Consider the following 13,397-nt stretch of genomic DNA (forward strand, 5'->3'; position numbering starts at 1 on the left):
TCGACTCTGGGCATAAATACTCAGGTTATATTTGCAACGTCCGCATTGTCCTTTTAAAAGGCATAGTTGGGCGTGATCAGAAACCATTATAAGTACACAACACATATGATTAATACAATTATAACAAATTTATTTACATGTATAAGTTATTTACTTTTGTATTTAATAAAGAAAAATAAAAAATTGAATGAATGGACCGTTTCCCGATTTTTGAGTATCAACACTAATTACATTAAACAATTATACATTCATATTAAGCTGGTTATACCATCACAATATCGTAAAATAAACAACAACAAAAAATAACTATAATAATTTAAGTGATCAAGTGTGCAAATCACTTACGAAACATGTTTATACAGTTTACTTATAGCTAAATATTGATGATAACAATTGGACTATAATTCTTACGTTTAAAAATAAGTTAGTCATGTATTCACATACATACAATGTTACAAAGTTATTGATGGTTTACAATACATACTGTATTATGAAATAACAGTTTTATTATCAATATATTCACACGCTAGAATAAGTTCTGTGCGTTACATATATATGCATGAATGCACAACATATGGATACTAACGTTTTACTACTTCCACCAGCAACCAAAGTGTTCCAACGTTTTTAACGAGCACGCATTGTTAAAAACAAAACCAGAAGACTAAATAAACTGAAACATTGTTTAAAACGAATAGTAGAACAATATTTAATCGAAACGAACTAACACAATTTTATAAAACAAATAAAGCTAATGACTACTACTCATGTAAAGAACTATGATTACATGATATTTATTCACTAACTACTATGAATAGACAAAAATAAAAATTAAACTACTCAACCATCTTTAACCACGGATCCATCACCGATCAAGTGGTCTATTTTCCCATCAGGGCGCTCAAAGAAGTGTGCCACATCTAAGTGGGTGATGCCAAATTCATTGTCATAGACAAAGTTAGCTTCAGGGCCTTTGTTCTTTAGAGATGCTTGATAAAGCTCAACCAAATGTCTTGGTACATGACAAATATTTGCCCAATGATCTTTTCCACCGCAACGATAACATTCGGTTTCTGAACCATTTGCCTTTGGTTTCTCATCTTTCCCTTTCCACTTTTGGTGGTTATTTTTCTTTGGGGGGTGATTAACACCAGGAAAATTTCTTCGTTGTCCACGGTCACGACCATGACCACGACCACGACCACGAATAGGGCCACGGCCTTTTCCACGCTTAGCATAATAGGAATACACCTCATCCACTTCAGGCAATGGTGTAGACCCAGTGGGTAGATTTTCGTGATTTCTCATGAGCAAGTCATTTTTTCGCTCAGCCACAAGGAGAAGAGAAATCAACTCAGAGTACTTCTTGAAACCTTTCTCTCTGTATTGCTGTTGCAAGATCATATTGGAGGCATGAAACGTTGTGAACGTTTTTTCAAGCATATCATAATCAGTGATAGTTTCTCCACAAAATTTCAATTTAAAAGTAATTCTGAACATTGCAGAATTATATTCAGAAACAGACTTAAAGTCTTGGAGCCTCAGATGAGCCAAATCATATCGTGCTTGTGGAAGAGTGACCACTTTAAATTGTCATATCTTTCCTTTAAGCCATTTCACAAAACAAGTGGATCTTTGACTGTGAGATATTCTATTTTCAACCATTCATTAAGGTGATGACGCAAGAAATTCAAGGCCTTAGCACAATCTTGGGTGGATGCTTTAGTTTTGTCTTTAATAGCGTCTCCAAGACCCATTGCATCTAAATGGATTTCAGCATCCAACACCCATGTCATATAGTTCTTGCCCGAAATTTCAAGGGCAACGAACTTTCTTTTCATAATATCAGTCATAATTAAAAGAGGAGAAAAGTTGTACCTTAATCTTCTTGAGACGGTAGAGTCTCGTGCTGATAACGTGTTATAAAACAATAAAAGTAGAAAACAATATTGTAGAAAAAGAGAGAGAAAATTCTTATTGAATTTTGGAATAATTTACAATGGGGTAAGACCCCTCTATTTATAAGGGAAAAATAACTTAGCCACAAAGTAAAATTCTCTACAAAATAGACATTCACTCTAAATAGAATTCTATTCGTAACAAAAAAGTTATTCTCACATCCATTTTATTGGAGAGAAAGATGTGATAGGCGACAGGGTAAAGTCATTTGTGAAGGTATATACTTTTCGCGAAGAGACTTATTAAAAGATTAATTGTGAATAGGATTTTATTACCAATAAAGTTTTAACCACTTATACCATGGCATGCATCTCTTCTATATTCTTGAAACACACTTACTAATTAGTTACAACAGACAGTTTTTTTAATAAGAAAATAGACAAATTAAAGTTACAATTTACATGTATAAGTCCTATTGGATTTGAAATGCCTTAATAATTTTAAGTGGGCGTTTGGATATAAGAATTGTAAAATTCCAAAAAAAAAGTAATTATTTTTAAATGAAAATGACATTTGAAATTAGAGTTGTGCTTGAACATGAACATAATTTTGAGTTGTTTTTGAAGTTTCATGAGTAACCTGAGTGAAAATTTTGAAAAATAGTTATTTGGAGTTTTTCAAATTTTTGAAAAATTCCAAGATTCATCTTCAAGTGAAAATTAAAAATTTTATGGTCAAACACTGATTTCGAAAAAAATGAAAAAATTCTTATGTCCAAACGGGCTCTAGAATTCTCTTTTACGATCAGTGTATGAAAACTGGTCCAGTGAATATAATAAAATTATATTATAATAAAGAATAGGAGCGAATTCAATAAGATGACTCTGTGGCCCAATGGATAAGGCGCTGGTCTACGGAACCAGAGATTCTGGGTTCGATCCCCAGCAGAGTCGTCCTTCTTTTTAAGTTTTTTCTGTATCATTTTTGGTATTTTGAGGAGTTAACGTAACTATGGAAAAAACTTCCAAAATTCGTAAATATCCAGTGCTTTACCAACACCTCTCGTTGAGCAAATTTTCTAGGAAATTGAACTAAGATTTTTCACACCAATTCAAGTGGCAAATCGGGGTCCTGGAATTAATTTTCTGCATTTATTTTCGTGTGGAACAACATAAAGTACACAAGGAGAAAGTGCGCACCATCCTATCTTTCTTCTTTTGGGTAAAGAAACTAAATATTTATTTTCTAAATGGAAAGAGTAGTAAATGCTCTATAAATTTAAACCAGATCAAGTGTGTATGGGATTGCTGAGGGTATCCATTCATCTCCATGAAGAAAGTTTCGAACTGTAAAATTAGAAGCTTCAGAATCAGAAATATTTCTTTCCCACTTTACTCTTCGATTTGTGTCAGCTCCTGGCCCTCTATTATTATACTCAGCAAAATATATATCTGAGGGTTTTCCATTCCATAGAGTCCAACCTTGAGGATCTATGAACCCATCTAGATAACTTGACATGGCGATCGTACGAGAGTAATTTTTCCAAGGTCTACCAAGGTAGACTCGTACCTGTTTGAGACATAATATTATTACATAATTAAGTAGGCGTTATGACAACATTTGACACGGTTGAAAAAAAAAGGATATAATTAGATGAGATGGTAATACAATTCAATATTACCTTTGGTTCATGTTCGCGCAAATCTTGTGTGACGTTTATTGTACAACCTTGAAGGACAATTGCAGTAGTTTCATTTTTGTGTTTTCTTCCTTGGGCAGTTATTGTCACTTCATGTTGAATATCTTCAGGTTTTCTTGCATAGATATTGCAATCTTGTAGAATGACCTTAGCGTTACCAAATATGAAGTCAACAGTACCATAGACATCACAATTTTTAAAAAATTGGACACCTTTTCTTGTGTAAAGTGTATCTTGATAACCATCGAACTTGCATCTATAGAATGCAACATGGTCAGCTTCAATACTCACTGCAACAGCTTGATGCAGAGATGGTCCAGCAGTGTTTTGAAATGTGATATCTTGTGCAACGAACCCGTAGCCATGTACATCTTTTAACCAAAAAAGAAGATTATTTGTATCAATTATTTTTTGAGAAAGGTAACAAATAAAAAAATAAAAAAGAAGATTATTTATATGATCTTCATAATAATTCAAAAACAACATTAATGCATGCAGTATTAGGGTGAGCACCCTCCAATTCCAACCAAGAGATTGTGAGTTCGAGTCACCCCAAGAGCAAGGTAGGGAGTTCTTGGAGGGAAGGATGCCGAGGGTCTATCGGAAACAACCTCTCTACCCCAGGGTAGGGTAAAATCTGTGTACACACTATCCTCCCCAAACCCCACTAGTTGTGGAATTATACTGGGTTAATCGTTGTTGTTGTTATTGTAGTAGTAGTAGTAGTATTAGGGTTGCTAGATCTTTGCTACTATATATTGTCTGGATGTTTAGTGTATAAGAATTTTACATTATAAAGTGAGATTAGTAATGCATACAGGAAATAAGGTAATTTACTTACTACAACATGTTAAATTATACCGATAGTATTTTAACTTCTATAAACATAAGTAGATGAAGCTTATATACTCTACGTTTAACTACATCCAATATTTTCGACAAAACATAAATATATACTAGTAAAAATCACTAAATTCCAAAGAAAATTAAATTTTGAACACATGATTTTAAATATAAACACTTTAATGTTAAGAACGATTAAAAGTTGAATCCATCAAGTTTAAATCGTGAATTCGTTTCTACCTATGCACTAATAGTGTAAAAGAATCAAATCAAATTACAGAGAAGATAATTACATGCATGTAACCGCTAATAAGAAAAAGTGGGAAGTCAAGTTATCGTATAAAAGAATAAAATACATTGACAGTATAAAAATTATTTCTTTTTAAAAGGAGAGAGGTCATTAGACAACTGACCTACAGTTGCAGTCTCGTTAGTTCTGAAGCCAGTGCCATTGCTTTTAGATCCTGTTATAATCGTGAGATCCACTCCATCACCAATAAATGTAATGTTAGTTTTATGTTTATCAACAAAAACATATTCATTATAAATTCCCTGTTTAATCTTGATGTTGTATCTTGTTTCACTGTTATTAGGAGCTGCTTGTAATGCTTCTGTTATGGATTTGAAATCTCCACTTCCATCTGCTGCCACTATTGCATCGAAATGAGAAGAAGAGTGGCTCTCTAAACCCCAGAATAATGTTGTCAATAAGGCAAATAAACCAAGTCTCATCTCTTTTAGCTGCATGGTAGTAATATTTTGCTTCTCCGTTAGTGGAATTCGGCTGTCCTTTATACAAAAGCACCCAAAAAAAAATTTAACAATAATAAGAATAAAAGAACCAATATGCTAACAAAAATGAGAGAAAAGAAAATTTTAACTAAGCATAAATTTTTTAACACTCACTACCAAAAAGAAAAAGGAACAAAAAATTAGCGACGGGAAAATTACGTCGATAAATAGAAAAAGTTCATTTTTAATCCTATCTGACAATAGGTTATTGAAAAATTCTATTTAGCGACAGGGTATTTAGCAGCGTATTAGCGACTAGTGGTAGCTAATTCTTATTTTTTCGTAGTACTGTCAGGTCACTTAAAAATAATTATAACAACTATTTATAATGAGTGGAATTGATTTTATATTATGTAAAATATAAGACTTATGATACAATAGATTAAATTATACGAATAGCGTAATACTATGTACTGTCAGCATGTTAAGTTGAATCACAAATAAGAAAAAGAACCCATCAAACTTACCTAATGCCACGGTTTAATAAAGCAAAGTATAAAGTTGGCCTCGGAATTTTGAAACAATCTTCCTATCCAAAAAAACTGATACTGGACAATTACATTGAGTTACATATATATAAGGAAAAAAAATTAATTAATAGAATGGCTATTTGAATTCCTATTTAATTTGGAAGTTTAATATATTTATGAAACTTGGCTAATTTTAAGTTTCATTTATACGCTAGCCATCAGTTACTCTACTGGAAAATGGAAACGGACATTAAAATTTATGTTGTTAGCTCTTCTCCTGGCAGAAGAGCTGGTAATTAGATTTAGATAATTGCATTTACTTGCACTTTAAGATAGTGCTTAATTTTATGAAAGCTATACATGTATAAATAAAAATTAATTCATCTGCTTTATAAGGTGAGTAATTAACATATGGCTTAAAGTTCCTAATTAATTTTGCTGTTTAGAACTTAAGTATATGTTTTATTTCTGCACATCAACTGATTGAAGAAATTGTAACTGTACTAGCAATGAATTAGTGGATGCATGCATACAGATGTCGTTTCTTTTTTCTTTTTTTTGCATTCATATATACCTTATAGTCATAGAAAGTTGAAAATCTAAGTTTTTTTATTCGAATCTTTTAATCTTCTGCAATTTTCAATGATGTGGTCGTCAAATTCCCTTCTTTTTTTTTTCCTTTTTTTTATCTCAGATATTTTTTGTTTTGACTAGTGATAACCACTTTCTTTGTCTTCAAAATAATTGTCCACTGACACTTTAGGGTTAAGGTTGTGCATAATTGGGTAAATACGAATTAACATACCAAAATAATAAAAAATTAATATTTGGTATTCGATATTTTAGTATTAGTTTCAGTTGAAAAAATTGGTATTAGGTATTTAAAAATAAAATACCGAAATAAATTTTAGTTTCAGTTATTTTTATAGTTTTCTTTGACTTTACCACTTTTTTTCTCACTATACTTGTTTTCCCCGTTTTCTATGGTTCCCTACTTATGTTTCAACCTTTCTGACGCCTAGGTTTAGTATTTTCTGTTTTCATTTTTTTTACTATATTATAATATTTTTACTTTCGTATTTGTGAGTACCTTAAAAATATTACAATTTTATGCACTAGTTAATATTTGAGCCGAACAAACCGAAGTTATCAGGCCGAATAAATCGAAACCGAAAGGAAAAAAGCCAAACCATATTGAATTTATATAATTAATTAAGTATGGTATTGGTATAGCTGTGGGATAATATTGAGTATGTTGTTGTTGTATGATATTGATATAACATTTTAAGAAATCAAATACCAAATCAAAACGTTTAAATATCATACTTTACCGATCGACGAACACACCTATCGAGGCTTACGACTCAATATGTCAGAAGAAAAATTTATTCACACAAAATTAGTCATACTGTTTGAAGCAGGAACACAATCTCTTTATGAATGCCAAACAGCGTTTGTTTTTCTTTTTCTTTTCCAAAGTCTATCTTTTTCTTTGTTAGAACCGATTATATACTCAACCTTAATTACTTATCTCCTTTATAAATAACAAATCGTTTCTAAAATTTAGAGCACTATAAGAATTATATTCTTTTATGGTATTTATCATGTCGTGTCGTAGTGGTATGTATTGCAGAAAAGAAACATTTGTTAGAAAACCTATAATCTAACTCCAATAAGTAGCTAGCTTATAAATTTATAAAGGAAATGACGAACATTGGGTCGAGATTACAAAAAATTGCATGACGTGTCTCCCAATGGGATAGGCCTTGACGGAATGTCTATGTTTTTTATGGTCTTAGGCTCTTAGCAAAATATGCTCCTATTTTTTACTTGAACACCACTTTTTTTAACATTTAATGTTTGAAATTTCTGTTTCGTGGTGGAAAGTAGAAGGTTAATGACCCATTATAATTAAAATTGTTTGAATATTAATAATTTATGCATAAATTTTAGTTCAAATACCAACTTAATAATTTATTGTAGAAAACTCAGAACTCCATTATTGGACCTTAAAAAGTATTGAAGAAGACCACTGGTTTGATTTGGTATTATTTGACTGAATTGGTGATTAGGAACTGCTTGTATTGGTATTTGAAAGCTAAATTTATTTTAAATTTAAGATCATTTGGAGTAGATTTGGGGTGGTTTCATCGAAATTAAAATTGCAAATTCGAATAACACTTTGTTAAAATAATACATAAAGATTATGTCAATCGGGTAGACTTCAATAAACAACTTAATAAATAGCTACAGTAAATATAGCATAAACTCTCCAATCCGATAGAGAAATCTCTAAAGAGTAAAATCATGCCAAATCGGTAGACTTTGATGAACAACTTAACAGATAAATAGAGTAAATATAACATAAAACTCTACAAATCCGATAGAGAAATGCTGAAGAGCAATACTTATGTGCGAATGAGCGGGTTATATTTGTAAAAATTGCACGGGGCGCCCTATTTGGTCGCCCCCATTTAACCTATACCCATTTTTAAAAAACTTTTAACTTGTACCCACTTCTTAAATAACTTCAGCCCCTTTCTCCTCATTCTTCTCCTCCTTCGTTTTCTTCTTCTCAACAAAAGACAAAATGCAGAGCCTATTTTTTTTTTATTGATTTTGCGTCGAAAATCTTTCTTCACCCTGGGAGTAGCAGTTAATAACTTCAGCTCTTATTCTTAAGACGAAAATATGTTTGATCAATTCGTCAATGTGTTTCTCTAGTGCATTTTGTTAAGTTCTTTGGTTAATAAGTGTTCATAATACAGAGAAGCTAATGCTCTTTGGTTTTATCATGGATTTATAATGTTGTTCTCTATTATATATCTGTAGGATAAGAGAATCCAATTTGAGTTTCACAATGGTGCTGTTGAGCATACATTTATGAGGATAGATGGGGAACCATGGAAGCAACGACTTCCCACGGACGATGACACGGTGGTTATAGAAATATCCCATTTTGGTCAAGTAAACATGCTCGCCAGATACTCATGTGTTATGTGCATTACAAAGAGGGAGTTAAAAGTAGCCAATTACAACACAAAAACTTCAGCTCTAGAGCTGAAGTTTCCCAGTTACAACACAAAAACTTCAGCTCTAAAGATGAAGTTTCCCAATTACAACACAAAAACTTCAGCTCAAGAGCTGAAGTTTCCCAGTTACAACACAAAAACTTCAACTCTAGAGCTGAACTTCACGCCCGGGTACTAGAATGCTGAAATTTTGCGTGATTGTCTTTGCTACTTCAGCCCCGTATGCTGAAGTTATATGAAAAACCGGGTACGCTTGCAATTTTTTTTGCAAAACGAGTACAAGTTAAAATCTGACACAAAAAACGAATATAGATGCAAATGCTACCGTCAATTTTGGGACACTCATCTAAGACCAGCCCATTAGGAGGCCATTCCTGTCAATCACCCTCAAGACTAGGAAACAGGCCCATTACTTATCATGGGCCCATTTGTTCCCCAGGCTGTTATTTGTGTGGGCTAGAATACTCGGGCTCCGAACAGCACCAAACATTTTAGTTGTTAACATTTGGAATCCTTACACAAAAAGGTAAATTTATTATTTACTTTTTCTAGTCTATACACAGACGAAGGCATATGCACCTAATACCATGTAGTATCACGGAAATCGCTTGGTTGAAATTTTTCATTAGATATTTAAAAGAAAAAAAAAATATTGGGGATACGTATAGAAAATGATACTGCTTCTCGTTATAGTGATTTATTCATTTGCCTATTTTTTCAATTTGTGACATTGCTTATATAAAATCCTGCGTACGTCACTGTATACAGAAATTATACATCAATTATATGTAGTTATATACATATCATATATGAATTATATATATATATATATATTATAATTTTCGATAATTTTTAATTCAATCTAATTGGGTGAGCGATTATTAGGTTAAGTCGTCAACATTTTTCATGTACAACTCCTGTAAAGGCTAGCTTTGTGAACAGACAGTGGATGTAAAAAGAATTTAAAAAGTGTGGATGCTTTTTACTAAGTTTTCACAAAAGAGTTGTAGATATAGAGTTACTCTCGACCATCCATCCACTTGTTTTAAATTCTTAAACCCATCTCTAGAATATAACTCATTTGTAATCTTTACGATGTAGCAAGTTGAGCAAAGATGTAGACAATTAATTGAAATAGTTAAATTTTATCAAATAAAAAACCATAATCAATAGTAGAAACAAATATTTCCTCTATGGAACAAAAATGAGAGAAGGGAAAATATCCAGAGATAAAGAAATTCATAAAGGGGACGGTTGTCTCATTTCCCACACCATCTAAAAAAACAAAATAACCCAATGCGATATATTACATTAACCATTCCAATTTATGCGTCCAACTAATATTCTTCTCTCGCCATAAAAGGAATGATAGAATTATTATTTGGAGCTTAAAATAGTTTCTTTTAGAAATAACTTTCAAACATCTTCTGAGTATATTTAAATGAGTTGATCTTTTTGCCCCAATGATGTCATAATTTTTTTGGGCAGTACGAAGGCTAGTGTTTTATTTGAGCAAATCCAACAACAACAACAAACACAGTGTATTCCCATAAATAGGGTTTGGGGAGGGTAGCGTGTACGCAGACCTTACTTCTACCTTATAAAGATAGGGATGCTGTTTCCGATAGACCTTCAGCTCAAGGCACAGTGGATATAAGGCAACAAGTAGCAAACAATAGTAACAATAATACATTAAGGTAATATACACAAATGACACAACATGTAATAGCAAAGAATCATGAATAAGATAATACAAAAATAGTCCTAGCACTACTGGTAGGACTATATTAAGGCAGAAACTAACAAACTAGAATGAGCCTTTTGCTGTAGTGCCCAAGCGAAAGGTCCAGTGACTTAAAAGTTAAGTTCAATACTAAGAAAAAAACTCATCCTAGTCCAGTCAATAAATGAATATTTAGTTACCAGTATTTCGGATGTGAAGTTTATTGAACAGCAGATGCATGAGCAGGCCAGATGCAGATGTTTCCAAGGTTACTGGATCAGCAAGCATTCACTGTTACTTCGAATTAATTGGAAACATTGTGATTGGTGTTCACATGCTCTGTCCGATTCACAATCAAAAGATCTTTCTAAAACTCTTTTTTCCAATTTGGAATTTAATTTTTATACATCGAATTTATAAAGAATACTTTTACTAATATTCACGTAGGCCAAATACATAGACAGCCCATTAAATTTGGCCTAGTTTTTCATTTTGGCACTTTAACTTAGCCTTGTTTCATTTTGCCTCTCCAACCCCATTTCTTTTGTTCCACTTTGACACAAAAGCTGACTAGATTCCATGTGTGATTTGCCTCATCCTTGTAGGCGCGTGAAAGCCATTTTTAAGCCAAATTTCATACTCCCAACGTAGAGGCGAATCCAGAATTTATATCCTATGGATTCAATTTTAATGTTTTTAACATTGAACCCATTATATTTTTAAAGTTATGGGTTTATATCTATTTTTTTTTTTATGATTTTAATGAATTTTTACATACAAATTTTTACTCCGCGTCGAAAGTTATAGGTTCAGTTGAACCCGTAGTTATTACTGAAAATATATATATAAAAAATATTTTTTCCACGGGAGGGGGGCAGAAAAAACGAAAAAAAATAATAATTTGAAATTACAAAAAAAAAAATTGCGGGGGGTTGGGGTAACTGGGGGTGGGGGTAGCAGCTGGGTATTTGTTCGCGCTGAATTTTTACTTGGGATAAAAGTTTTTGTGTCAAAGTGGAACAAAAGAACCCATTATATTTTTAAATGTTATGGGTTTATATCTATTTTTTTTTTTACAATTTTAATGAATTTTTACATACGAATTTTTTACTCCGCGTCGAAAGTTATGGGTTCAGTTGAACCCGTAGTTATTACTGAAAATATATATAAAAAATATTTTTTTCCCCGTGATGTGGGCAGAAAAAACGAAAAAAATTATAATTTGAAATTACAAAAAAAAGTAATAAAAAAAATTTGCAGGGGGGTAGCAGCTGGGTATTTGCACGCGCTGCATTTTTACCTGGGAGAAAATTTTTTGTGTCAAAGTGGAACAAAAGAAATGGGGTTGGAGGGCCAAAATTGAACAAGGCTGAGTTAAAGTGCCAAAATGAAAAATCGGGCCAAGCTTAATGATCTGTATATGCATTTGGCCTTTAAATTATTATAAAAAGTAATACACCTTATTTTTCGAGCTAGTAACTTTGAATCGTCAATACATACAACTTAAAATTTTAACTGTTTACCCGTAAAATGATACCATTAAATTTGTTACGTGGTTTATACACAAGCGAACCGATTTGATCAAAAAATGATAAATAAATAAGATTAAAGACAAGACTTAGCGTATAAATCAAAGGAAATGGTAGGTCTGGCTCCGAGAGCGATGCCTCAGAGGACAGAGATAATAGCAATATAAAACAGAAAGTAAAGTTATATTCTTTTAGCTTGAGAATGGGATGTAGCATAAGTTTTGCCCAAGATTTCATGTTTTTCACAATGATTGTTGAAGCCACTATTTATTGCTATACCTAGGAAATAAGATCCTAGAATCAAGCCCCTCTTAAATGACAATAGAGAGGGCCATTGATGAATATGTAACGGCAGATCATGAATGCCAAAAGTTTCTGCAACGGCTGCCTATTTAATACTAGGGAGTATTCTTCATTAAATGCCATCTGGTGACAACATTCGACTTGCTCCCATTGATTATTTTCCCTTCGGGATCTATCCAACACCAACTGCAGATGTTATCCCTGGTCTTGGTTCTTACTCGATTCATCTTCTGTCTGCATTTGGTTACACATGTCATGCAATCATTCGATCATTTAATATAGATCAATTTACGATATAAAGATAGTCCCCCTGCTTTCTGGTGGCACATCTTTGTATTATCGTGAAGTTGATGAAAATTCCTTTCTTGGCGGAAAATTTTCTGAAACCTTCTGAACAGTCTCTGACGCTTGATAAGATGCATGTCTCCTCGCATTTAATACCCCGAATACGTGTTGCCCCGCGATTCAACAATATTTTTGCCCGTACTCGAGGTAATTATAACCATGAATTTTGCCGTATATACCTTTACTTATACTCAACATCTTACCTCTTTCACTTCCAAAGCCCTCATAAGTTTATTACCTTCTTTGCTCGTAATCTTCTTCTGCTTTTATCTCTTTCCGACTTTCTTTTCTCTTAACCCATAAACTCTTTATTATCATGGCTTCTTTTACTAAATCCTCTAAAAAATCTGGCCTTCTCTTCGGCGGAGGTCCGTAAAGAAGCAAAGATAAAGAGGTTGATGCCGATGCTGATCTTTGATCTCGTCCAATTCACACCTCAAATAAAGGATATGAAACGGTCGATTGCAATACTAATATCCAACAAGAGTCGGGACGATTTTCACAGGGATATATATATATATATATATAGGAGTTAGGAGTATATATTATATTACGTGAGTTTGAACTATCTCAATTTATACTTCCACAAATTGAGGTTGTTTCTATGTCTATTTTCAACTAAGATTGTTAAGTTGAGAAATGAAACTAAGATTTTTTTGTTGTTTTTCAATGTTTGTAAAAAGCCTAGGACTATGACCGTTTCCTAAGTGTTTGCCTAATGGGATATAAACCTTAATATTTGTATTGATCGGGGTGTATTAT

General features: G+C 32.6%; 2 protein-coding genes and 1 non-coding gene across 3 annotated transcripts; 1 reads left to right on the top strand and 2 right to left on the bottom strand.

Moving 5' to 3' along the window:
• Window positions 1-840: 840 nt before the first annotated feature.
• On the bottom strand, window positions 841-1,796 carry LOC138885820 (uncharacterized). The gene is made up of 2 exons (XM_070166804.1): window positions 1,621-1,796; window positions 841-1,492 (listed from the first exon to the last, which is right to left on the bottom strand). The coding sequence occupies exons 1-2, from the start codon at window positions 1,794-1,796 to the stop codon at window positions 841-843; spliced, it is 828 nt and encodes a 275-aa protein (XP_070022905.1).
• Window positions 1,797-2,779: 983 nt separating this feature from the next.
• Window positions 2,780-2,852, top strand: TRNAR-ACG (transfer RNA arginine (anticodon ACG)). Its single transcript has one exon. It is a non-coding gene; the product is annotated as a tRNA-Arg (tRNA).
• A 325-nt stretch (window positions 2,853-3,177) lies between these two features.
• On the bottom strand, window positions 3,178-5,756 carry LOC104213058 (pectinesterase-like). The gene is made up of 4 exons (XM_009762464.2): window positions 5,701-5,756; window positions 4,855-5,225; window positions 3,581-3,969; window positions 3,178-3,468 (listed from the first exon to the last, which is right to left on the bottom strand). Exons 2-4 carry the CDS (start codon window positions 5,186-5,188, stop codon window positions 3,178-3,180), a joined length of 1,014 nt encoding a protein of 337 aa, XP_009760766.1. The 5' UTR covers window positions 5,189-5,225; window positions 5,701-5,756.
• Between the last annotated feature and the right edge of the window lie 7,641 nt (window positions 5,757-13,397).

The sequence above is a fragment of the Nicotiana sylvestris genome, chromosome 2 (assembly GCF_000393655.2).
Source record: "Nicotiana sylvestris chromosome 2, ASM39365v2, whole genome shotgun sequence".
Classification (NCBI taxonomy): Eukaryota; Viridiplantae; Streptophyta; class Magnoliopsida; order Solanales; family Solanaceae; genus Nicotiana; species Nicotiana sylvestris.

Coding starts and splice junctions, on each gene's coding strand:
- LOC138885820 (XM_070166804.1), bottom strand. CDS start 1,796: ATGACATGGGTGTTGGATGCTGAAATCCATTTAGATGCAATGGGTCTT. Junction 1,493..1,620: donor GTCAAAGATCCACTTGTTTT/GTGAAATGGCTT, acceptor TGCAATGTTCAG/AATTACTTTTAAATTGAAAT.
- LOC104213058 (XM_009762464.2), bottom strand. CDS start 5,188: ATGCAGCTAAAAGAGATGAGACTTGGTTTATTTGCCTTATTGACAACA. Junction 3,970..4,854: donor TAACGAGACTGCAACTGTAG/GTCAGTTGTCTA, acceptor TTTGGTTAAAAG/ATGTACATGGCTACGGGTTC. Junction 3,469..3,580: donor TGCGCGAACATGAACCAAAG/GTAATATTGAAT, acceptor TGTCTCAAACAG/GTACGAGTCTACCTTGGTAG.